We start from the raw sequence: 25,960 nt of genomic DNA, 5'->3' as shown, positions 1-25,960 counted from the left end.
CTTCAGATATTTTGCATGAAATTTGGCCTGACTTGCAAAGGCAATCATGCAAACTTCAGTTCATAGTGCAAATGACAAACTTCAGTTCAATAAAACTACAACATGTTTTGGCTGAAGTTTTTGTTTGTAATTGCTGAACTTCATCATTCTAGTAGCTGGAGCTTTATTCTATATTTGCTAAACTTCAGCATGTTTTAGCTGAAACTTTGTTTTGTTTATAATGAACTTCAACATTTTAGGGCTGAAATTTATTTTGTATTTGCTGAAGTTCAGCATTCTTAGAGCTGAAGTTCTAAACAATAATTAATTTAATAAATCATGATTAGTGGCGATTGATGCTGTTCATTTCAAAGATTAAAGAATGAAAAATATTTTCGACATGAAAACAAGTTACTACAGATAAATTAGAACCAAAAACCAATGTGCATGTAAAGCTAAACTATCTAAGATGTTAAAATATTGTGAATAAGACCAAACTGAACATAATGGGACAAACAAATATATATGAATTATCAGGCTAGAACGCATAACAATATCTCAAGCTTCAGCATTCAGAAAACGAAGGAGTAGAAAGAGGAGTAGAAAGATGCCTGAAGTTGTTTAAACAGTAAGTACAAATCAAAACTATTTTAAAAAATAAATATAAATTAAATGGGGACGACCAAATAGAGCACCCGTGTAATTTTTACTTTCAAATGGGTTGTCCGATGTTTGCTTGCATAATCAATATGTCAGATTTCAGTCTTTCAGATGCGAATATGTACAACTTAGGTCATGGCCTAAATAGGGAATCCCAAAAGGGATTTTTACCTACCTATACCATATATCAAACCTTATTACCCTTAATGTTTAAGGTTTGTGTTTATTACATTTAAGCATACCAAATTACCATTTCTATACCATAATTCAAATTAGGGATATAATTAAGGGTTCATTTATATTAGGCATAATTATAGGACTGTATCTTCCCACTTTCTCTTTCCTTTCATCTCAACTGTTCACAACACACACACACAACTCACGATGCTCCTATGCTTCCTCTCGTTGATCATCCCCAATTGCCCACCACCGTCGAAGAATATCATATTTTCAGATTCACAAGAAAATTTTAAATTCTTTGATCGAACCGCTTGAATTCCCACTGGAAATAATAATGGCAGAGAGTTCGAAATTCTTTGACCTCTTTTTTTTTGGCAGTGGTTGAAGGTTACTGGTTAACACAGTCGATTGAAACTCGAAGAAGAAGAAGAAAAAGAAGACATATTTTCAGAATTTGTAGATATTTTGTAGTCAAATTAGAAAAATTGTAGATAAATTGTAGATTGTTTTTGCAGAAGATTTTGTAGAAGCTTTAGTTGTTTTGGATTTGTGAAAACAGAAAATAATGCATCTACAATCAGAATACAAATAATCTATAATTTATCTACAAGATATCTACAAAATAGATACACTGAATTTTAATATCCAAATTCTCATTTCAATTGTAGCATAATTGGCATTTTCGACATAATTGTAGAAGATTTGTAGAAGTTTTAGTCTTCCTAATTTACAATTCATCTACAATTTATCTACAATTTATCTGCAATATATCTACAATTCTACAATTTAACTACAATTTATCTACAATTTCTGGAAATACGTCTTCTTCTTCTTCTTCTTCGTCTTCTTCTTCTTCTTCTTCTTCTTCTTCAATCTAAAATTCAGTCAAAAACAAGTCTAATCTTCACCAAAACCCCTCAAAATTGAGATATAAACTCCTAAACATATTCCGAATTATTTACAACAACACCCAATCCAAACAAATAATGAATTTTGAAAACCCAAATTTGAATTCAAAGCTTTCAAGCTTTTTAATGATTATCAATGGTGGAAAATATATGGAAGAACAGATGAAGACGAAGAACAGAAATCTCCTTTCCGTTTGATTACTAGAGCTTCAGTAGCTTGCGTTTTTTAAGAATTGTCATTGAGTGAGAGAAGAGAGATCTCTTTCCGTTGAGGAAGGAGAGAATTATGCAACAATTCGAATTTAATGTTGACAGAATCACACGCAGATCTGGTGCCTTCATTTTAGCGCGTTTTCTATGGCAAAATCTACCTATTTTTGGATTGGTATATAATTTGTAGTAAAAGTGTGGACTACACGGGTAAATAACAAATTATGAATATTTTTGGTAATAAGATTTGATATATGGTATAGACAGGTAAAAACCCCATCCCAAAATCGGCTATATGTGCACTTGCCCTCATAGTTCACTTAACACAATGCTATTTGGGCACGTGATTGGGCCCATTTTACCTGGAGGGAGGCCCAAACCCGCAAGGCCCATTTACCCGTTTCTAACATCTCCCTTCTTCTTCTACCCTTAAACCCTAAACTCCGTGTGCCTGCCATTGTAACTGGTCCTAAAACCCTAATCACTATATTGCTGTCCCGTTGATTTATTTCACCTTCAACCCAAATTTTAGTTCGTTAGGCAACTGGGTGCGATATACTTCTGCAAGAAGCTCTGAACTTTGAGCTCACCATTGAATCATGAAGGCCAAGAACCTGAAAAAGAAGAAAGCTTCAGCTCAAAAAGGAAACATCCAGAATGGAAAAAAGAGGTTTTCAATTGAAAATGACCCATTTTTCAACGACTCGAAAAGGCGAAAGAGGTTTGGAGATGATGAAGATATAGAGAGCAGTGATGATGACGAGGAGGAACTTTATGGTTCTGATGATGAAGGAATTAGGGATAAGAAAGAGGGTAAAGAGGAAGAACAGGAGGAGGAGGAGACGGCGGCGGAGAGGAGAAAGAGGGTGGCGGAGGCATATTTGAAGAGAATAAGGGAGTCGGCGAGGAGGGAAGAGGAAGAAAGAGAGAGTGAGGACGAAAGGGGTAGAGAGGAGAGAGAAGGGATGAGGGACTCAGTGGTGGCGAACATTTTGCAGCAGGAGCAGATGGAGGAGAGTGGTCGTGTCAGAAAAGCTATTGCTTCCAGGTGTGTGATTACTCAATGCAAATTGGTTATTATACAAGAAGGAAATTAGAGTTTAATTTCAGTACACTCAATTATGTTGCTCAAATATATAGTATCAAACAGTTGTCTTAATTCTATAACAAGTATCTTTCTTCTTTCTTATGTTGCGAGCATGGAATTAAGCATTCCTGTGGAAATAGAAATGCAGATGTTTTACCTAAGCTGGTGGCTAGCCTTTTCTATTGCGGGCATGGATAGCGTGATCGATGGCTGAGTGGTTAGGTATATGAGTAACAACTTGGAGATCCCATGTTTGAATCCCAGCTATAACTCCATATGTGAGCTGGGATTGTATTGTAGCAGGCCGTGGGGTGGGGGGTTGTTCAAGTTTTGTTGAAGCTGAACTGGGCACCATTATCACCAAGCTGAATAATTGAATATGTTGATTATGTTCAGAGGGCCAACTAGATCGAGTAGAAGCACCATGAATAACTCATCTTTATTTCTGGTTTTAGTGTTAGAAGTGTTGTGCTTGCACAATGGGCTATAGTTGAGGTTTGGTTGAGTAGATACCTGCCACTTTACTAACTCCTATCTAGAGAATCAAATAATTTCTGTGTAAGCTGTTCCGTGTTCCACTATAACCTTGACAAGAAAGATTATTCAAATTTCGTAAGTGGTTAAATTGATGAAGACATTGTTTTAGATAGTTATTGAGCTATTCCATTATTATATTCTCCAGGATTCAAAAGCCGACTGAGGGATTTCGCCTTTTAGTGAAACATCGACAGTCCGTAACTGCTGTCACTCTATCTGAGGATGACTTAAAAGGATTTTCATCTTCTAAAGATGGTACTATTGCTAGCTGGGACGTGGACAGTGGAAAGGCAGAAAAGTATGCTTGGCCTACTGATGAAGTTTTGAAGTCGCATGGTGCTAAGGAGCCACAAGGTCGAGCAAAGAAACATAGTAAGCATGTTTTAGCTTTAGCTGTCAGCTCTGATGGCCGCTATTTGGCAAGTGGAGGCTTGGATCGTCACATTCATTTGTGGGATGTTCGAACACGGCAGCATATTAAGGTATTTAGATGGGTAATCAATGCAGGTTATGATCAACTTTAGATTCTGACTCTCTCTCTCTCATATTATCCTTAAAGCCAAGTGATAGCTTGGAACTCGTGTTGATAAGAGTTCTCCCTGCAAGTGGAATAGTACTCAATTGACTTAGTTAGCATTCCTCATGCAACTTCAATCGTTTAGAGCTAGTTGCACTCTTCAATGCTGAAAGAGGCTTAAAAATGGGTTCACATCATCTCCAATCTATTAATATCCGTTAAAAACATTCTTAAGTTTATGCGGAAATGCTGACCATGTTTTGATTAACAAAAATAAAGACCAATCTTTGATTAATTTCCTCGTGTCCTCTGTCCTGTTAGTTGTGAGTGCTTTCACTGATTCTTTCTTTAACTCTTCATTGCCTCTCTAACTTAAAAGTAATGCTTTGTACAGGCATTCCCCGGTCATAAAGGACCTGTTTCGTGTTTGACATTCAGACAAGGATCTTCGGAACTGTTTTCAGGGTCGTTTGATCGATCCATCAAGATATGGAATGTGGAAGATAGAGCTTATGTGAACACTTTATTCGGTCATCAAAGTGAAGTTCTGTCCATTGATTCCTTGAGGAAAGAAAGGGTGTTGACTGTTGGACGAGACCGAACCATGCACTTATGGAAGGTAGTCTATGGCCTTTCATCTGCTTTTCAGGCAGTTTATTTCTTTTCTAGCTATGTATCTGTTTAGTAAAAGAAATTCTTATTGTTAGTTAACTATTCAATGAGAAATTTGTTTCTTATGAAGAATTTAAACAAAAGACCTGATCCATCCTTGTTGAAGAAGTCCTTCTCATGAGATGTAGTTTTCTAGTGAAAGGTGTAACATACTCTCAGTTTTCATCCCTCATCCCACATGTCCTTCCTTAGTACCTGAACTTTTTAGGATCTAAGACGTTTTCAAAGCTCCTAGCAGGTTTTTTAAAGCTTACTCTAGCACTATTACCGGGTCTCTGATGTTAGATAGCTGCAGTTACATTTAATTGAAAAGATTCGTGACTTTTCAAAAAGGATATAATATATTCTTTATTTTTGAGTTTGATGATAAAAGACATGTTAATTGAGTTAACGCCTAGTTTTAAAGATATGCATAATAGATTGCATGTTGTCAAATTTAAGTTGATCATGTTGTCAAATTTAAGTTGATGAATCCTCTTTTTTTTTTAGATACGGTTGTAAGAACATTGAACAAAACATTCTTGATTACTTACTCCCAGATTCAATCAGATGTTAGAAAGTCTTTAAGAAGATTCTATGTTCAGGTTACAGATGTTGCTGATCCATTCTTCCAGAGAGGATCTCTTGTCCTACTATGGAGTTGACTGGGGGATATTATTTTTCTGTTAAAAACATGATTATTTAATTCCATTTTAATGTATTGTGGTTCAACACAGTGCTCACCATAGATGTAGTCCTATAGACCTATAGGCAACAAGGTTCTTTCAAATTCAAAAAATTTTAAGAACAAATTTTGAAGTGTTCCGTTAACAAGTTATATTCTTTTCGCAGCTAAACTTCGTTAATGCATCCACATATTTAAAATGGCTTACATGATTTCTTTCCCCCCCTCTGTTTTCTGGTCATGCATATGGAAACATAATAGTAGCAAGAAGATGCTAATATGATGCAGCTTTAACAGGAACAGTGTACCCAAATCCCGACCTTGACAATGTCTTGAAGTCATTCAAAAATAATAATTAGGTATCAAATGTTACTACAGCTTCTAACCATTGCGTTGGCGGGGAAAGACTTTTGTTAGACTCGGATGTACCCAATTTGATTTTACCATTAATGAAATGAATAAAAAATAATATTCTGTTGGGTAACTTAAAGATTGGAAATATCAAGTCATGCAGCGTCTATGATTGTTGAAACCTGTTATTGAATCAGTTTAAGATTTTAAAGATGCTTCAAGACTATGAACTTCTGGATTCCTATAGTGCCAGTTTCAAAGCCATGAAGCATGGTGATCGGATTTTCATTTTCTTTACTGGTGAAACAGAAAGCACAGTAGGAGATGATAAAATATTATGAACTAATAGCAGACGGGAAGTAATTTTACACTTCTTTTATCTCTCCTTCTTGGCCTTGACTTATACATCAAGTTCTCAAAGATAGTTCTGACTCTTGATATTTTTGGTTTCGCGTCAATAGGTTCCAGAGGAATCTCAATTGATATTTCGTGCTTCAGCAACAAACCTTGAATGCTGCTGTTTCATCAATAATGACGAGTTTTTATCTGGTTCTGATGATGGAAGTATTGAGCACTGGAACGTATTAAGGAAGAAACCTGTCCACATTGTAAAAAATGCACATGCTTCGTTGCAATCAGTGGGAATCGAACCGAGAAATGGGGCTCTATCAAATGGTCACATGGGTAAGCTTTAAGATCATTCTTCAGATTTTTCTGTTATATCTCTCCTATGATAGGATTGTCTATTTTAAGTTTTGCTAGCATTATTTTGCTTCAATAGGAATTCTTTCACTAAAAAGATAATTGAAAAACTATAGCAAATGTGGTGTTCAATCTTGCAGAAAATGGCACCTTGAATCCTGAGAGTCGTTCCTCATCAGCACTCTCTTGGGTTAGTGCGCTGACAGTCTGCAGAAATAGTGATCTTGCTGCATCAGGAGCTGGCAATGGGTCAGTTCGTTTGTGGGCAATTGAAAATGAATCCAAAGGAATCCGGCCGTTGTTTGAGCTCCCAGTGGTAAGGAATCTATCAGTGTGTGTCCATCTGATTCTTTGAAACTTCGTTGGATTTATTTTGATGATCCTAGGAATCTGTAAACTTAAGTTATACCCAGGACTCAGGAATAGAGGGGATATGTGCGCATGAGTAGTACTGGCTTTTGTGAATCATGAAACACCTGTACAAGCCTGTACAAGCCTACAAGTATTACAAATACAGAAAAGATTGTGTTAGAAGGGCATGTATGGGCTACTAACCCTGTACAAGCCTAGTGAAATATGTTAGCGATAGAGCATTATGGTGTCCTCTCAATAGAAAAATGATAACTCTTTGACGTTAGCCATAAAAATGTAGAAGTCTTGCAATGAATTTCTTAAGCAGTTCACCAAGTGAGAACTCTGCTAATTGTTGCAAGTTCCTCCCCTTACCCTCTCAACCCCAAGAAAATGCAGTATCTGCTCTTCATTTTGGGATGTCAGAAAATGATATATCCTCCCCATTGGAATAAAGGTTTGCAGTCTTGGAGAATTGTAAATCGCAAGGATATTGTTTACCTATCAATAAAAACAGAAGGTTGAATTTTCTAACTAATCATGGTTGTTCATGCACTTAATAGTAAACATTCATCGTTATGGTTTTTTGACGAAGCTTAATACTTTTATAAATTGCCTTTTTGTATCCTTGATCATTGATCTTGATGCTCAATGTAATTGGCAAATGAGATTTAACGTGTTCAGTTTTCTTCTGTTCTGATTTGTATTGGAATTTACTTAATGAAACATTATTTCTAGGCTATTGGTATAATGCCTGTAAACATCATGTTGCTTCTGAGGAATAATGTAATGCTGATAAGATCATTGTTTTAATGCAGGCTGGATTTATAAATTCTTTAATTTTTTCAAAATCCGGGCAGTTCTTGGTTGCTGGAGTAGGACAGGTGAATGGTTCTTTCTCCATTTTTATGTTTCAATATCTTTCAACTTTGCAAAACAGATAAAAAGATTTAGTTTCTTCCACGATTGCTCGTTTTGATGATCCAACTTCGGATACAACAACCTGTCAGTTAAAAATTTTATACATCACTTGACAACAAATTTTTTGCTTGGTGGGTCTTTTTGACTGAGATCAGTGTCCTCTTAGGACTATCGGTATTTGGGATAATAAACTTGATTTTCATAAGTAGGGGACCCTTGGCAGGTTATAGCCTCTTGCAGAAATGCAAGGTAAGGTTGCATACAATAAACACTTGTGGTCCGGCACTTCCCTGGACCCCGCACATAGCGGGAGTTTAGTGCACCGGGTTGCCTTTTTTTTTTTTAAAAAAAAACTTGATTTTCATAATGGTTACAAGCTTTTCTCTCTTGTGAACTAAAGAACATTTGTGTTCTATACCCAAAAAAGCTTCTTAGAAATACGGGTAACAATATGTGGATATTATGAAACATATCTGGGTAAAAAGATCTATAACTTTGGCTATTTTTCTAAAGGATATAGAGAATGTGCTTGTGCATGATCTGCGTCATGAATGTGCAATCTCATCCATCATTCTCTAGCGCTGGGATGCATTGAACTCGCAACTGAATCATCGTTGATATTCTCTATATTGCTATTATTATCTCATATACTATCGACTAATCTGATATGCATTTACTGCAGGAACCTCGCTTAGGAAGGTGGGGACGTATTGCTGATGTTCGAAATGGAGTTCTCGTGCAACCTTTGAAGCTTTCGTGATATTGACCTCGTTACTCATTGTGAATTTTGGCGCATGCTAAAAGGGGAATAACCTTCTCTGTACTTTTTTTGTGAGGTTAATAGTATTTGTTTTTATGCTGTCAGCAAAAATTTTGATCTATCAATTTTTGATGCCTTTTTTTCTTCACACGTTTATCTTGTTCATATTGAATCGGCTACGTAATAGTGAAATACGGAGCAATTTTAATGTACTATTAGTTTAAATTCGTATGAAAGCCTCAGAAAGTTTGAAGGTTTTACTTGTGCTTTTCAAGAAACAGCCAAAATCAAAATCCAAACTAGGGAACTTTTATTTGTTTTCACAATTCATTCATTTAGAAAAAGTGGCAAGTGAGAAAGCCGTCTTCATTTGCAATTCACAGGGAATCTATTTTAGGAATTAGTGTCAGATAACATTTGGTATGTACGGAGTACTTTTTAAAGGTCTCAACAGTAACATCTTCCAATTTATTCTTCATAGGAATATTAATGAAGAAGCTATAACAATCTGGGAGTTGCTACTCAAGGAAATGGAATTTTTTCTCCTGACTGATTCAAGCAATGTAGCTTACGAGAGATTTAACTTATTTTCTTTAGTCTTTCCAACGTAACAAAAAAATAGGAATATTAAGCCAAAAAAAAAAAAGGAATTTAAATCCATTGGAACCCAGAAAAAAAAAATCCCTTGGAAGTTCCTCACCCCTCGGACAAAATGGCAGGAAACCTACTGAAAGATCCATTTGACCCCAGAAACCTATCTGAAAAGTTCATTTGAAATCAATGGTCTTAAACAAATGATTCGTGAGATCTCTTGTTTTCAAATATAGAAAGACAATGTTAAACACAACTGTTACAAGCCCTTTTATTATTAATTGTATAATTCTAAACGTAATTGATATTCAAAAACAATAAATTATATAATCTATAAGTTGTAATTTTAATCTTTGGATTATTATTTTATTAATTGCATCATGAATAACATAGTAGTCATAAAAACATCAATATCGTTAGCAAAAAGAGAAATTATTCATATATTCCAACAGGCAAATCAACTCCACATCAACAATGAGCACCCAAATATTATTCTTTTGTACGCTAATTTTTTTCTTAAGGTAACACTTAGATTAATTACAGGAGATGATATTATTAAAAGATAAATTAAAGATGTAGGATTTAGGAGGCACAAATTGTCTTTACTTGTTTTTAAAATGAAAAAATCACTTCTTGTGATATTTTTCATCAATTTTTATCTTATAATATATATTCAACCATTATAACAAATTGACATGTCAATTTTCAATTACCTACTATTGTGTATCTCTTTATTAAATTTATGGATCCATATTGCGCCAACTACATATGTCATAATTATGAACAGCTACTATTTTCTATACATTAAATCAAGCCTTAGCCCGATACAATTTACCGAACATAATCTCAACAAGATAAGTACCAAAAAAAGAAAATATGAAAAATGTAAAAACCAAGTTGCTCTTTTATTTTATTTTATATATTATATTATAGTATTATTTTGTGGCTTCATTTTTTCCCCAAGGTCCCAAAAAAAACAGGAAGGAAAATGCCTCTTTACACCGTCTCACAAATTGCTAAGTAGCAATTCCTTTCAACTTGCCCTTCTTTTTATGACGATGATGATAACAACTAAACCGAATCCGATCCTCTCGAAATCTTGGTGCATGAGAAGCTCACCAAACACTCTGCTTCCCTTTTTCTGCTTCCAATTCTAGGGCTTCTTTTCTCCCTAGATCCAAGCTATTGACAATTTCATCTGGGTCGGCTCTTAAATGGCCATGTTCTGGCGTATGGCTGGTCTCTCCACTGCTTCTCCAGTAAGCCCCTTTAATTCTCTGCTTTATGTTGTAATTTCTTTGTATTATTATCATTTTTTAAACTGTAGTGAAATGTTTGGGAACAATTTGAATGTTTTCTTTACTATCCAAAGTGTTTATCGATTGAAATTGTATTGGGTCTATATTGAATTGCGTATTATGTATGTTGTGTGGTAGCACTCTCAATTTGGAATTCAGAATTGTGATAATGTAATTGTTCTGGGACGTTTAGTGTAGAGTGCTTTTTTGGACTGAATTCCTATTGGAAGTTTATAATTTGGGGTTCCCTGTTTACTTGTTGCTATTCTGACTATCTTAGTTATGCGTCTAAGAAATAGAGTGTTAGATTGACTTAAATCCCAGAGCAATGAAACAGTGGCAGAGGAGAAGTTGACAATGGACTGGTGGGTTTTATGATGGAATCTAATATCTTGAACAAAAAACTTTATTGATTGGAACAGATGACGTAAGGCCATATTTCCATAGGCAGAAATTATTTAACTCAACAGTCCCAACGGCGTGACCTAGTGCTCAATGAAGTGGGTTGAGAACCATGAGGTCTTAGGTTCAAATTCTAGGGGCAAAAAATATTAGGTGATTTCTTTCCATTTGTTCAAACTTTGGTGGACAGATTTACCTAGTACCTGTTGCTGGTGGGAGGTAGAAGGTATTTGGTGGAATTAGTTGAGGTGCCCAACAAGCTGGCCCGGACACTATAGTTATAATTTTTGTTTAAGTCTACAAGGATTGAGAGGTTCTGATATCAAGGACAAGAAAGAGAGAAAAGAGAGAACTTTCATCGTCTTTCTTAACAACATAGGGGCAGCTCCACTTATAGGAGTTTTTCCTGTGGAAAAGACAAGGTTCTTTACCTTAGCTGGATCTTGCTAGTGTCATCTAACAGTAGGTAGGCAATGAACGTATGACAACTATCTCTCGAGCACATCTTTTGGTCCGGCCAATGGAAAAATAAAATGGAATATTTTACATAATTTTTAATAGAATATGAAAATATTCTGCAGTTTTTCTTTGGAGTATTTAGCAGTACTTTTCTTTATCATCAATTTTTTTTTTTGCAACATTCTTCTACTTAATTTTAATGAATGTAGTCACAACTTAGCATTTGAGTTCATCAATTCTCTTGACTTTCAACATTGCTTACTCCAAGCATTGTATTGGATATTCAACTAATAATGTTTCTCAAGAAATAATGTGTAGATTCAACTAATGTTGTTTCTCAAGAAATCTTGTGTAGGCTTATTAGATATGCTATACTATTTTCAGGTGGAGACAATCTTGGATAAGGAAAATTTTGCACTGGATGAGCTCTTGGACGAGGATGAAATAATTCAAGAATGTAAAGCTCTTAATGGCCGCCTTATTAATTTGTAAGCACCTCATTCACTCGTGTTTCTTCTAAGGGTTGTTAGTATGCTTGGTATAAATGTGATAACTTTAAGTTATATTTATGTTGGATATGACATACAAACTACAAATTATTTCCCAACCATTGATGTTTTCTCGAAAGTCCATTTAAGGTAAATATGTTTTATCGCGAAAAAATAAGTTTATGATTTGCTGCTGTGTTCCAAATGATGAGGTTCAGATGAGGGACTCTGGTGTTGATGCATGCCATGCATTTGCAATATTATTGCCGTTTAAAATTAAGCTAGTTTGGATTTACTAAGAACAAATGTTTAACTTTTGTAGTTCTGGTTTGTCAGTGAAGCTTCGGATTTATTGGGGTCAGATAGTTCAAGGCAGAATACCTAACTACCCCCTGAACATCGCACACACCTAAACTTTTTTATAGTCTTAATTACCCAGGACTTGGCTATTTGATAGCCTTTACTTCCTGGACGACCTCAGCCCAATGATGTGAGAGACCCGGCTTGCCACGTGGATTATTTTGTCAACTTGGCATTTTATAATAAATAAATAAATATCTGTACCCTTTTAAATTCATATCATCTTTGTCAGGTTAAATTTGTAAAAAACTGAGCTGGAACTTCATTATTTAGGCTAAAATTTTTTATTTGGCTTAAAATAATGCAGCCAAGCTTTTTACATATTTGGCACTTGAAGAGGAAATAAAAAGAAATACACAGTTGGAACTCCATTATTTTGGCTAAAACTTTTTTATTTGTCTAAAAGTAATGGAGTTCCAGGATTTAGCCCAAAGCGAAGATATGCACTGTTGGCACAACTGTACAATTATTGCATTTAAAGAAGAAATAAAAAGAAATACAAAGTTGGGATAAACTATGCATTATATATTAAGAAAAATCAAGAAGAAATTGCACATTGTATATGTAAGTGGCAATTCATGGTTGAAGAATAGCCCATCCAGAAGCTGATTTTCTCAAATTTCTTCACTCCCATGCTACTGAAAGAGAGTGTATCCATGCTCTTTGCCATGTTAGCGCTCAGGAGCGTAAAGGCTAGTCGAGGGGGTAATTAGGACTACAAAAAGTTTAGGTGTGCATTAATATACCGTGCTGCGTAGATTCAATTTTTTTTTTTGGAAGGGGGGGGAGGGGGGTTGCGGTTTTGGTGCCATTTCTGCACAATATTTTGTGGTGTTGCTGGATCTAAAAGTCATTCCATGGAAGAAACTGATATCGTATGCTTTTCTTTCTGGCAGTCTACGCGAAAGAGCTCAAGTTGAACAACTTGTCAGGTACATAGTGGAAGAGGCTCCAGAAGATGCTGAGAAGAGACGAACTTTTAAGTGAGCATGTGTCTGTGGCTGGAAAAGTTATTTGAATTTCATATGCTATAGGCGCCGGATGTTTCTTTTGATGAGAATATGAGTTCTCTTTCTTCATTAACCCAAGTGCATGTATTAAAAGATTTGTTGTTCGACTTGTGCCATAGGTTTCCGTTTATTGCTTGTGAAATTTTTACATGCGAGGTGGACATAATTCTCAAAGCTTTGGTTGAGGAGGAGGAGGTATAGACTCTTTTTGTCATGTATCTTGATGCCTTTGTTCTATGCTTAGTTCCTTTAATATTGTTTATTTGAATTGGCTCTCTCATTTTGGATGTCAGCTAATGAACCTGCTATTCTCATTCTTGGAACCTGAGCACGCACATAGTACTTTGTTGGCTGGTTACTTCAGCAAGGTATCCTGTCACTGTCCACTAGCTACATTAGTGTGAATTATGCTCCAGTTAGCTATATATTCCTTGGTTTACTTCTCTAAACATATTTAATTGGATGGCAAGTGGTTTATAAGTTTGCCCGGTTGACAACTTTTTTGTTGGCACGCCGTGTTTCAACGTTTGAAACATCAAATGTTCGAAAATTCATCAGTTCTCTAAAACAACTTTTTCTTAAAAAACTACTTCCTCTGTCCCAATTTGTTTGATTTAGTTCGGGTTTTGAAACTCAAACGAGTTTTTCTTGGCCAAGATTTTTTAAATGCCTTTTAAATGTTTTGAATGGTTAATTATTGTGACTTATAGTACTTTTCATGTAGTTCAAAATATGTAAATTTTATTTCAAAAAACTTAAAGATTCTATAACCTAATTTGTGGTCAAAATTGAGACGTTTGACTTGAAATCCTAATTACATCAGACAAATTGGGATGGAGGGAGTATTATTTTTAAACTTTAATGTCTACTTGCTTAAGTATCATTTTGCTAGTTGCATGTACGGTTAGTTATTGTAAGACCGTAGGAGGGAATTATCCGTTGGAATTTTGATAAAAACAATGCTGCATGTAAATGACTTTGGAAATATTTCATATTTTAAGGCTTCTTCCTTCTGTGAGCTGTTACTATGATATTATCAGTTTCTGCACTGGATTGATGCCCAAGTTTCTTGTTTTAGGTTGTCATATGTCTGTTGCTGCGGAAGACAACACCATTTATGAACTATGTGCATGTAAGTCTACTGCTCCTTATTAGCTACTCATAATTGATGGACATGGAGGTGATAATCTTTGATTTGCAGTATGGAATACACACACACAGATAGAAAATTATTGGATGTTATATCAGTTGCAGTAAAGATGGGCTACGGATGTATCAATGAAACCTCGCTCCCATTTTGTCTCCATCCATATTTTATGTTCTTTAAGACGAAAGAGGGTGTTCACCTGATGTCACTTATTTTGTTTGTATCTTCTTTAATTTACGATGCTAGTTTCCGGTGTAGAGAAAGATGAATATTTGTTGAAAGAAAAAAACCGGATAATACGACGGCCTACCAATGATTTGTCTCTGTATTTTATGTTAATAGTCTGGCGATTTTTTTCTTTAAAATTGTTTTCCCTTGTACAATGGTGAAAAGTTGAATTTACCGTCTTTAATGCTTTGGTTAGAAATTCAAGCACTGTCAAGCTAATGATAATGGTATATTCTCTTGTAGGCTCATCAAGATATTATCAAGAAGTTGGTTGATCTCATTGGAATTACATCCATCATGGAGGTTTATAGTTTTTGAAATAGTTTAAGGCATGTTTTGGTTGCTCAGCTTGAATTAAATATGGAAGACCTAACGCTTTTTATATTTAGGTTTTAATTCGCCTAATTGGCACTGATGAACATTTGTATAGCAACTTCGCGGATTCCATGCAGTGGCTGGAAGATACAGATGTGCTGGAGATGATCGTGGATAAGTTTAGCTCATCAGTATGTCAATTTCCTGGATCAATTTAATAACACTTCCACTTTGCCCTGTCATTACACGATTTCTGTGTTCTGATATCAAACCTGGCTTGTGGAATTACAATAATTAGTTGATTCCTGCTGATATTTGCGATGGGACCAAGGGATTGGGGGAGTTGGGAGTGACTGGTAAGGTTTATAATTCATTTGGGTGTATATATTCAACATAATGCGCTCGTTGGACGCTGTTAGACAGGGAAGATCAGATAATGATTGTCTAGCATTCATCTATTAGTCAGTAACTTGGTACCCTATGAAGCTTGTAACTGCTGGTGTAGGTTACTATGGTAATGGGATGCTCTGAAATTGCAGGATTGCCCTGAAGTGCATGCTAATGCAGCAGAAACTTTGTGTGCCATTACTCGATACGCTCCCCCTGGGATAGCTGCCAAAATCTCCAGCCCAAGGTGTTTTAGTATTCCGGACCTTTATTAACTTTGGATTCTGATTGAAGCCAGTGATATTGCTGTATTTTCTCGGATCTAACAAACAGATATTTTATTATATGATGTTCCACAGTTTCATTGGGAGGTTGTTTCGTCATGCTCTGGAGGACTCACGACCAAAATCCGTTTTGGTTAACTCATTATCTGTATGCATATCGTTGTTAGACCCTAAGAGGCTATCAGCAGGAACATATTACATGTACGGTCGCCAGTCAATGCAGTGTTCTAGAGTAAGTGCGAATCCTGAGACTGTGGAAGGGATGTTGGAAAGCTTAGGTATGGATTACCTCGTTGTCTTCTGAGCATATCTATTAGTAGACAAATGTTTTTGTATATCCTTTCCGTTCAAATTCCCACCTTCCCCCTTTAAGATTTTGACATTATTTTAATCTTGCCGAATAGTGATTTTAGGCTCGGTTACTGTGCTCAACACATTTGACCTTTGATATGTAGGAGACAAGCTTTTCCTAGTCATACCACTCCTAGATTTAACCCTTCATTGTTTCTTCTTCTGTCGATGATAAGTATACTTTGAAACAAAATTTTGTGGTGCCTTCTTTGCTCTAAGGTTTCACGGAGTCCCCATTTGTAGCAACTGTTAGTCTGAATGTTGTAGGGAAAGGGGGAAGCATTTTAGGAGTCTTATTGTGTGGAAGGGGTTGCCATGTGGTTAAGAGAGCCTGCGACAGTTTGGTCAAATTGAAGGGAGTTGATTTGCATCAAATTTCAGTAGGTGTTTTGACTTCACTTGTAAAAGGAATATGTTGTTTTTTTAGTGATGATTGAAGGATAGATGTGCAAAGTGTGGTTACCAAGGAATGAAATAGTAATTCAGCAAAGTTGGATTTTGGAGAAATAGGAAAAAACAAAAAAACGATGGAATTTAAGATGTACATGGTATGTCTGACTTCATAGTACTTGATCAAGATAAAACCAGTTGACCTTTTATTTTATACACGACATTTGGATTCTAGATTCTCTTTATGAGTTGCGTATTGATCTCCAAGATATCTGTACGTATGTGCTTTATTGCTCTGTAGTCTGACATAGTTGGATAGGCCACATGCAATTGGGATGACACTTGTCATGGAAATGATAGGTGGTACACTAGTTTGATCGTATCATCCTCAACTGTAACTGTTCCTTTGCTGTCTCTTGTACTTCGTTTTGCTTTCCGGTGGATAAGTCTCAATCTTTTGGGAATATTGAGTTTGAGATAAATACATTATGGTATACCAGTTTTCTAGGTTTGATATTTTTCCCATATGAATTAGATTTGTTGGCTATGATTTTACCTTGTATGTTGCGATTCAAGTGGAACAATTTTAATAATTGTTTGTTTATGCAGGTGATTTACTGAAGCTTTTGGATATTACATCGGAGGATAATGTCTTGCCAACAACATATGGAAGCTTACGTCCACCTCTTGGGAAGCATCGTCTGAAGGTAGTTATTGAACATCTTATTGTTGGAATCAAGTGTCTGTCTTTGACATTTGATTTTAGAAATGGATATACTCTAATCGTATTTCTAATCTTACTTAAAGGCCAGTGTTGTCAAAGACTAAAAGTGTAGAAAAACAGCAAGGTCTGCTGAGGCTTTAAGCACAACACAATTCTTGAATACGTTGTGCTGATATTATTTTATGCGGGAATGAAAATGGTGTTCACATGTTTATTCCTTTTTTTAGTGATTGAGAGTTTTATATCGGGATATTTTTTTGGAATAACACATTCGCAACTAGTCTCCTTTTGCCATGCACACTCTTAAACTTTATGGAGCTCGTATGACCTCCCTGACCCAGACTGTTCTGAACTGGAAATATTACACCCTTTTTCCTGACATAGCATGGAGTGATTATACTCTCTTTTAACGCGTGAGATGCATTTAAAAAATGTTCTCGCGGGGGGAAACTCCATTTTTGATCGGTCAAGCTCCACTACTCCACATCTAGTGCACTATATCTACCATTTCCCCCCCATTTTATAAAAAATCCTTCTCTTTTATCTTTGTAAAAGTTCCTTATTTGAGCTAAACGAACCATTCACTTCAGAAAAAAACCATGCAGAATGTCTTTGCAGAATTCACTCGCTTCACCACTCAGAGGAACAACCCCAGACATATACCTTGCAGACTTCACCCAAAAGCCACATCATACACACATTTAATGGGACCTTTTATCTGATGCTTTTAGAAGAGATCTTTATTGCTTCAAAAAATAAGTTGTAGGAGTTAGTGGTAGGATTTTTTCTTTTTGGGTTTTTAGTGACTAATCAGTATTTTCCTGCATGTGATTTGTTGATTTGAGAGGTGGAATTTGAGGTTTTTGTGTATTGAAATGGAGAAGATGAAAGTGAAGCAAAAAAAGGAAAACAAAAGGGATAAACTACTGACTACACGTGGCAGCATGTGTATTACACCTCAATTTTCTCATTTGGGTATAAACCTCTCAGGGTGGTATGAGATACTGTTCAATCAAGGATAAGAGGTAATAGGACCCCACAAATTTTATGTGTGTATTTGACAAATGAGGGCTAGTTTAAGGGTTAATTATGTATTATCCCTAACCTTTTCTTTTGATTAACAAGCCCTTAATCTCTATCTATGTCGTACAATCATACTTCTATCGTCCACTTGGTCTCAAAGAAAACGTGAAATATTCTACGTCATGTTTTGTTTCTAGTGCTCGATTTTCAGGGATTTGAAATTTAGCAGATCAATGTTTAACTTGTTCATTAAAATAGCTGCAATTTTGCGTTCGCTTTGTACTTTTGGTGAGTTATAGTAAATAAAGTCTTTTGGAAACAATAAAACCCCTTATACAAATATTTTGAGTATATGAATATGAGGGCTACGCTGTAATATCAGCCTTCATTTTCCAATGATTTTTCATATTGCTTTGACACCCCACCCCCACCCCCCAAAAGAAAAAAGTTCCTTTCCACTACCCCCTTGCCAAAAAAAGATACAGAGAATTATGCTGTCCTCTGCAGCTCCAAGTAATGTGTGTGTGTGTGTGTCATATGTATATATATATATATATAGGATATATTATTATCTCAATCTCTAGTGTTTCTGTTATGCTATTGCTTACATATATGACATAGACTAAACTTCTACATTCTTGTTTTTATCTACCTCCACATGTCCTGTATTTTGAAGTTATGCTGGGTGATATATAGGGCTTTTAATTCCTCAAGTTTTGATTTCAAACAACTGGGAATTTCAGATTATAGAGTTTGTTTCAGTCTTGGTGAGTGTTAGCAGTGAAGTTGCCGAAAAGGAGTTGATCTGTCTTGGTGCTATTAAACGCATCCTGGAATTGTTTTTTGAGTAAGTTCTCCTTGGAATTACTATGTTACTATGTTATCAATAATCTTCTGATTTCTGTTACTTGGTATTGAGTCTAGGCATCTGATTTCTGTTACTTGGTACTGAGTGTAGGTATCCATACAACAACTTTTTGCATCATCATGTTGAGACAATAATAATATCGTGCTTGGATAGTAAGAATGTTCAATTTGTTGAACATCTTCTTAGTGACTGTAATCTTGTGGAAAAAATTCTCGAGGCAGAGAAGAACTCAGCGCTTGCTGCTGATCCAACCAAGGTAGTATAATCAAACTGCTAGGTGTTTCGACTAACTCTTAGCATGTTGTATAGAGTTCTTAATTTTTACTTACCTATTTTGTTATTCCTATCCTAAATTTTGGTTATACACATTGAAGCCTACAGTCATTGGTTTTTTTAATGTGGATGCAGCCAACGGCCTCTGTTGAAGGGAGATCCCCACCCAGGATTGGAAATATTGGGCATGTGACACGAATAGCTAACAAACTTGTTCAACTAAGGAACAACAATAATGGCATACAGTCGCGCCTGCAGGTGTTTGAGATCTCTTGTTTTTTGTGTTATCACTTCTTTCTGTTTGTCATGTAGTTCTTCCAATTTGATCCATCTGTCCTGTTTTATCAGCCACGCATGGCATAGAGATGTTTGCGCTTAGAGTAGCTGATTTTTGCTTTCAGATAGATAGAGACTTCTCAAGGTCCATTTCGGCAGTTGCTTATACTGAAACTTTTTGATAGTGGTATGAAGTCTTTCATTAAGAATCAGTACCAAGATGGTACCAAAAAGGTTACATGAGCTGGACCTGTCCAGATTACATGACAAAAAACTCGTTAATTGGATGTGTTGCATCTTCGTTAAGTGGGTCAATCAGATGAAGTAATAAGAAGCATGACACTATTGCTTCATCCAAAAAAAAAGCATGACACTATTGAATATGGATAGAGGGAGTGATAGAGTTTTAACAAGTGACCTCTCTAACTTTGCTGGGTCTTTTAGTTGTTTTTTGTTGGTCATCCCAAAAGTTGCTCTACTCATACCACCTGGTAGTGTATAAATGTTAAATCAACTGCTCCTCAAACCCAAACTAGTTGGGTTTCGGTTATATGAATCCTCCGTATTCATTCTGTTTTTCCCGAGCTCCTATATTGTTCCTCCATTTCCATCATCCTGTTCTAATTAGCAGGTGCGTAGATTTATAAATTGTTTGCATTAGGCACTACATACTCCTGTGTTGTGTTGATGTTCTTACGAGAAGTTTGACCAACTGTAAGCTGTGTGATTATTTTATTAAATGGCATCAAGAGAATGCAATCTGGTTCAAATAATGGGATCCAGAGGATGCAACTATAAGCATGTGTTTGGGAATTTAATGTTGAAGATCGATCCTTCGTTTGTGTTATTTTATTACCTACAAAAAAATTTCTCATACCTAATCATATTCTTAACAAAGATTCTTTACTGCATTTCATACAAATTCTCTGTAAGAGGCACAGAGATTAACATATTAGTGGCACAAAGGTGAACACATTATTATGGATATGTGTAACACATTACCTTCACTTATTAATTCTATACTCATTGAGAAATTAAGTTGTATTCGGATGAAGTGATTCAATCGACCTTTAGGAATAAGATACTTAATCTTTTTGGGGATAATGATCCTGGGTACCTTGAGGTGGAGAATTTACCTACTCGTGTCTAGTTTTTCTCTTTTATTTGATTGGGTTCATTTAATGCAGTCACACTTTAGTGATTTGATATTCATATTTTTCTATCTGCATTATTATGAGATGTCATCATTGATTGTCTCAGACATGTATTAAGTAGGAGCACATTGCAGTTCATTTTCGTCATTAACTTCTGCAAATTCTTTTATTTAAAATTTGGCATTTGCAAATTCCTTGTGCTAAATGCGAATACCTTTTGGCAGGAGAACAGTGAATGGATTGATTGGCAGACAAACATCCTTCAAAAACGGAATGCTGTGGAAAATGTCTTCCAGTGGGCTTGTGGGTGAGTGTTCCTTGTTTGCCTGCTCAAAGCTATTTTTGAATAGGACATCTGTTTTTTTTTTTTTGGGGGGGGGGGGGGGATTGCCTCACTGGAAATAAACCATGACTGCATTACCACCAGGATTATGAAATATTTGATAACTGGAACTAAGCAGTCCAATGTTGTGCTTCTCCTTTTGTTGGTTAATACAAGTGATCGAACCCCCCCTCCAAAAATAAAATAAAATAAAAAATAAAAAAAGCTAGTTTGGGTCACCTATACGTGTTCTCATTATTCATTTCAGTCCAGTTGGACATGCATTTCAGTATTGTAGGATTCATCGTTAATTGAGCTTGGCTGTCAGCCAACTGCAACCCTGCTTTATCTGGGTCTAGGAATGGTAGTGTGAGTACACTTAGGATGTTAAGCTTGCACTAGAAGAGTTGCTACATCATTACCAGGATTATGATTCAAAAACAGAAATTGAATTGCGTGAATATAGGCTTCTCCTTTTGTTGGTTAAGGTGGGTGATCTCTCTCTCTCTCTCTCACGCGCTGAACCCTCGTGTTGAAAAGGTATAACCCATACTCTGTGAATAATGCGAATAGTAGCTGCATATTTAATCTCTCTTTTTTCTTTTGCTTGCTTTTGTTTTAAGTTGGCACTGTAGAGGAGGGAGGCAGGATACAAGGGTGTGTATGTACTATATTGATGAGGTTGCCTGATCTGACACACATTTCTTTTTAATTACTATGTATCATGTCATATGACAAATGGTGGTTCTTGGATGTGTCTGGTTAATGCTGCATTTATGTGGACCATAGAAGCATTTCAACTTTTTCTGGCTGAGATGGGAGAGAGATCCATGCCCAGATTTTAGTTTTTCTCACTTGGTCGTCCGTGTGAATTTTCAACGTTGTGCCATTTTTTGTTTTGAGTTGGCCACAGCATTTTATATGTTATGAAGAAAATATAGTTGATGATTATGAGAGTCTCTTTACTATACTTTTCATCTTTTTATTGGAACGGTTTGATTGTAGTTTGATACTTTTTTACCAGCACTGGATTAAATTTTTTCTCATGTAATCTCTCTCAGGAGACCCACGTCACTGCATGACCGAATGAAGGACAGTGATGACGATGATTATCAAGATAGAGATTATGATGTTGCAGCTCTGGCAAATAATTTAAGCCAGGCGTTCCGATATGGAATATATAACAATGATGAACTTGATGAGGTGCTCTTCATGCCTTAAGAAAAGACAACATGGTTGTGCTTTTTTTGTCTCTCTGTTCTTTTTGCATGTAATGGTAAAGTCTAGGATCCTGTCTTTGGAGCTAAGAAGGTAATTGTTGACAAGAGACTTCGATGGTAGCTGGAGAATTGATTTTCTTATTTTTAGAGTAGTCCTTTCTTGGAGCTGCCTGCTATGTGGGATCTTAAGGATAAAGCAAATGAGCACAGTAAATGTGCTTGATTCATATAAATGCCATACCATTTGGCATATCTATAAATGAATTTGAGTGTGTGGTTTGTGGTTTTATCTGAAAGTTTCAATTACTGGGACTGCTGTTTTAGAATCCGTGGCAGCATTTTTGACTGTTAGAAAGCCTTTGCTGAAAATGGTATGAGACCCACAGTTCACTATAAATGTAGTAGGGTTAGACAAACAGTCCTGGAATCCGTGGAAGCATGTTGTTACTATTAAATGGTAATGAGAAAAAGAGTAGATGTCCTAAGGTAAGACAGAAATCAGTGAGCTAGAAAGTTTTTTGCCGATTAATAGCATAAAATAGTGGTCCTCATTCTGTCATAATTAGGAGTATTGGTATTTAGGTAATCTTCCTTCTTTTACTAACTTATTTAATTTAAGTTTTAAATTTACTTTATTCAAGTAGCCTAAATTATGGAGCACTATCTGCAACCAACTCAATACAAGTTCTCTCCTTTTTTCTTATCTTTTTAAACAGTGCCAGAACAATGGGAAGCCTTGGTTTTGTTTTCTATTTTTGTTTTTAAACCTATTTTTATTCAACTTCATTTTTAATCTTTAAATATCCACATGGTCATTAAGTATAATATCATCAGGTCATTTACTTAACAAGGACTTTTTATCTGCGTGCAGGCTCGTGGTTCACTTGAACGCGATGATGAGGTAACTTCGAGGTTTTATTTTAATCGTTAAGTGATTGTTCAGTTAATGAGTATATATGAACTTTCTGCCTCTATACATGTGTGCACATGCTCGAGAATGAACCTTCTCTCTTCCAGATCCACTTTAGCATAGCTCTCAAAATTGTTTTGAGGTCATTTTCACTTTCATCTCTACATTGCTAGATTCTGTTTTTATGAAGCATATTTTTATTCTTGGACATGAAATGGGCCTCTGATAGTGTTTTGTCTAGATAGGACTGCTAGCGGTTTTTGTTGTGTTTCACAATTTTTTTGTTTTGTTGTTGTTGCTGTCATTCACATTTTGGCCTTTCCATTTATTTGTTGTATTTTATGATGCTGATACTATTTTTCTGGTTTCTATTATGGTTACGGATCTATTGTCTCTGAGTCGAGGGTCTCCCGGAAACAGCCTCTCTACCCCTTCGGGGTAGGGGTAAGGTCTGCTTACATTCTACCCTCCCCAGACTTCACTAGTGGGATTCTACTAGGTGGTGGTTGTTGTTGTTGTTGTTGACATGAAATGGGCCTCCATATAGTGAAATGTATACAGAGGATTTATTCGAGCGGATCCAACTATTTTGTTATTGAGGCATAGTTGATTAATTGATTGATTTACCTGCTTGTCATGTAATCATTCTGCATAATGGTGATCATTTTATAAACTTTTGAGTCAATTTGTAATTCAGGCCACCTCAGCTCCACGTCCGGAATAAAACTGATCTGCCCCTTAGAGTAATGTAGCTAACAGAAACTATCCTTTAGTCAATAGCAATTCTTCCAGTTATTTCTGTATGAAGTCACCAATTAGCTTTTCATAATACCTAAATTGCACTTGCTTTCTGATTGCTTTAAGAAGGTTAGTTATTTGTGCATATTTAGTTTATAATGATTTATTTATTTATTTAACGTGTCATTATGATTGAATGGATGAGGAGATATAATATTGCATGTAGAAACATCTAGCAGAATTTTCTAACTACCTGCTATGTCCACCTTGTCACATCTTATAATATATATATCTTAAAGACGTAGGACCTGTAAAAATGTATGTAAATGACTTGAACAGTAACTCATTTGAAGTTTTATGCCCTTTTTATCCTTAAATTCTTAGATGGGGACATCTATATAATTTTTTTTCAAAATTCTTATAAAAGGCATGTATACCAGTTTTAAAATGATGACGGATTTTATAACTGCCACTTAAGAGTTAATTATAGTTTTTTTTTTTAATTCTTTAGTCCAAATAATTGTTGTTTGTGTACATCGTTACTCTTTCTTTTATTATATACTTATATTTTGTTTCTCCATTAGTGCTCTCTCTTCTGAAACCCATTGTGCTTTGTGCTTCTGTCTGTTTTATGCTTTTTGTCTGTGATGATTCTGGTTAGGATAATCGATGCATGCTCTTTGCCTGAATTGTCCGAACTGATTTTCAGTTCATGTGCTACATAAAACTCACTTTAGGCATTTCATTTTAATAAACTCTTCTGATTTCCTATAGGACGTCTATTTTGATGATGAATCTGCTGAAGTTGTGATATCTTCACTTCGTTTAGGGGACGATCAGGAAAGGTGGGTAAAAAATCGAGTTCAGAATGCTTTTGTCCCCCCTGTACATGTATCTTTAATATCAATTAAATTACTTTTAATTGTTTTTGCAGTGGATCACTTTTTACAAATTCCAACTGGTTTGCTTTTGAGGATGACAGAATAGCTAATGATCAGTCTACTGGCTTGGTGACTTCTCCCTCCCCAAACACTGAAGAGACTGATGTTATTAGGCCCGACATGAATGATGATGCAGCTGCTGATGAAGATGATGATTTGGCAGACACTGCCACATCTAACCTGCCTGAGCCAAAGCCAAGTACTGATAATCCTTCACCCAGTAGTTTCACTGAGGACTTGCATCATGCCACAGGCAATGATGCCAATAAGCCTCCTGAATGGGTTGAATGGCGAGAAAGTTCTGATACAATTAGAACGTCCAATCAAACCTCAGATTCACCTGATGTAGCTGATGTGGTTGGGCCTTCTTTACCTAATGGTGAGGTCAAAGTGGAATCAGAAGCTCAGAAGGACACTGTTCAGTCAAAAGAAGAAATGGCAAATATTCCACCCACTAATGGGTCCAGCAGTAATGTGGAAAAACATTCTGAAGGATCACCAGGTGATACCTCACAGTCTCCAGAAACAGATGGGAGCCAAATCGCTAGCAATCTTAACTCTGGTAGCATGGAGAAGCCACCTGCTGGAACCGAGGGATTATCTAGTGGACAAACTGAGAAGTGAAGTGCGGAACTACTGTGAATTCTTTATGTGCAGCTGTGGGGGGAGCAAACCCAGCACATTTGCTATAGAACTGGCCTGCTGATGAGAGTCTCAGCTGTTGCTGTCAGCTGGGACTAATATGTGGTTTTGGAGCCTGATGTACATTACTGGGGCTTAATATTCAACTTAGCCGCAGATGATTCTTTCCTCAGCTTAGGTAAAGACTGCTCTCTCTTTCTTTTCACTTGTAAAGGGCTTTAGTGCAGGTGATTCAGTAGATCATAATTTTATTCACTATCAACACAGTTGCCTCTAGATGAGTCCAAATTGCTATAGGAGGTTGTATGCAGTACACGTTGAAAAGATATTGTTTATATCTCATAGTTGTCATTTTTCTCTGTCTTAATCCGGTCTGTCATAGCCAAATTACTTGATCATGGTTGAAGTAGGTCATAGTTATCAGTTATAAGATGTTGCAGTTGGCTCCACCCTTCTCTTCTACTAAAGCTTGATATCAATTGATTTGATTCTATGGTTCATGATCTAATACACATGCATTTGGTTTAGATTCACGTATCATATATTTTAACTATTTCCCAGAGAATGGATACCCAAAATAAGTTCCCGCTACAAGGGATATCAGAGCATCATCCCGCCCTTAATTTATGTACATATAACCCACCAGATCTGCGGAGAGTG

General features: G+C 36.0%; 2 protein-coding genes across 2 annotated transcripts; both read left to right on the top strand.

Moving 5' to 3' along the window:
* Positions 1 to 2,390: 2,390 nt before the first annotated feature.
* Positions 2,391 to 8,756, top strand: LOC104223263 (U3 snoRNP-associated protein-like YAOH). The gene is made up of 7 exons (XM_009774664.2): positions 2,391 to 2,985; positions 3,707 to 4,043; positions 4,473 to 4,697; positions 6,227 to 6,449; positions 6,608 to 6,783; positions 7,637 to 7,702; positions 8,422 to 8,756. The coding sequence occupies exons 1-7, from the start codon at positions 2,537 to 2,539 to the stop codon at positions 8,497 to 8,499; spliced, it is 1,554 nt and encodes a 517-aa protein (XP_009772966.1). The 5' UTR covers positions 2,391 to 2,536; the 3' UTR covers positions 8,500 to 8,756.
* A 1,374-nt stretch (positions 8,757 to 10,130) lies between these two features.
* LOC104223262 (uncharacterized) lies at positions 10,131 to 25,667 on the top strand. Its single transcript, XM_009774663.2, has 19 exons — positions 10,131 to 10,349; positions 11,634 to 11,737; positions 12,994 to 13,080; positions 13,227 to 13,302; positions 13,401 to 13,475; positions 14,186 to 14,239; positions 14,726 to 14,785; positions 14,872 to 14,988; positions 15,337 to 15,431; positions 15,544 to 15,746; positions 16,819 to 16,916; positions 18,700 to 18,803; positions 18,915 to 19,080; positions 19,233 to 19,355; positions 20,752 to 20,834; positions 21,911 to 22,052; positions 22,941 to 22,970; positions 24,492 to 24,562; positions 24,652 to 25,667. The coding sequence occupies exons 1-19, from the start codon at positions 10,305 to 10,307 to the stop codon at positions 25,280 to 25,282; spliced, it is 2,364 nt and encodes a 787-aa protein (XP_009772965.1). The 5' UTR covers positions 10,131 to 10,304; the 3' UTR covers positions 25,283 to 25,667.
* The last annotated feature ends 293 nt before the right edge of the window (positions 25,668 to 25,960 follow it).

Source organism: Nicotiana sylvestris, chromosome 2 (genome assembly GCF_000393655.2).
Source record: "Nicotiana sylvestris chromosome 2, ASM39365v2, whole genome shotgun sequence".
Lineage (NCBI taxonomy): Eukaryota > Viridiplantae > Streptophyta > Magnoliopsida > Solanales > Solanaceae > Nicotiana > Nicotiana sylvestris.
This window is presented reverse-complemented; position numbering and strand designations above follow the sequence as displayed.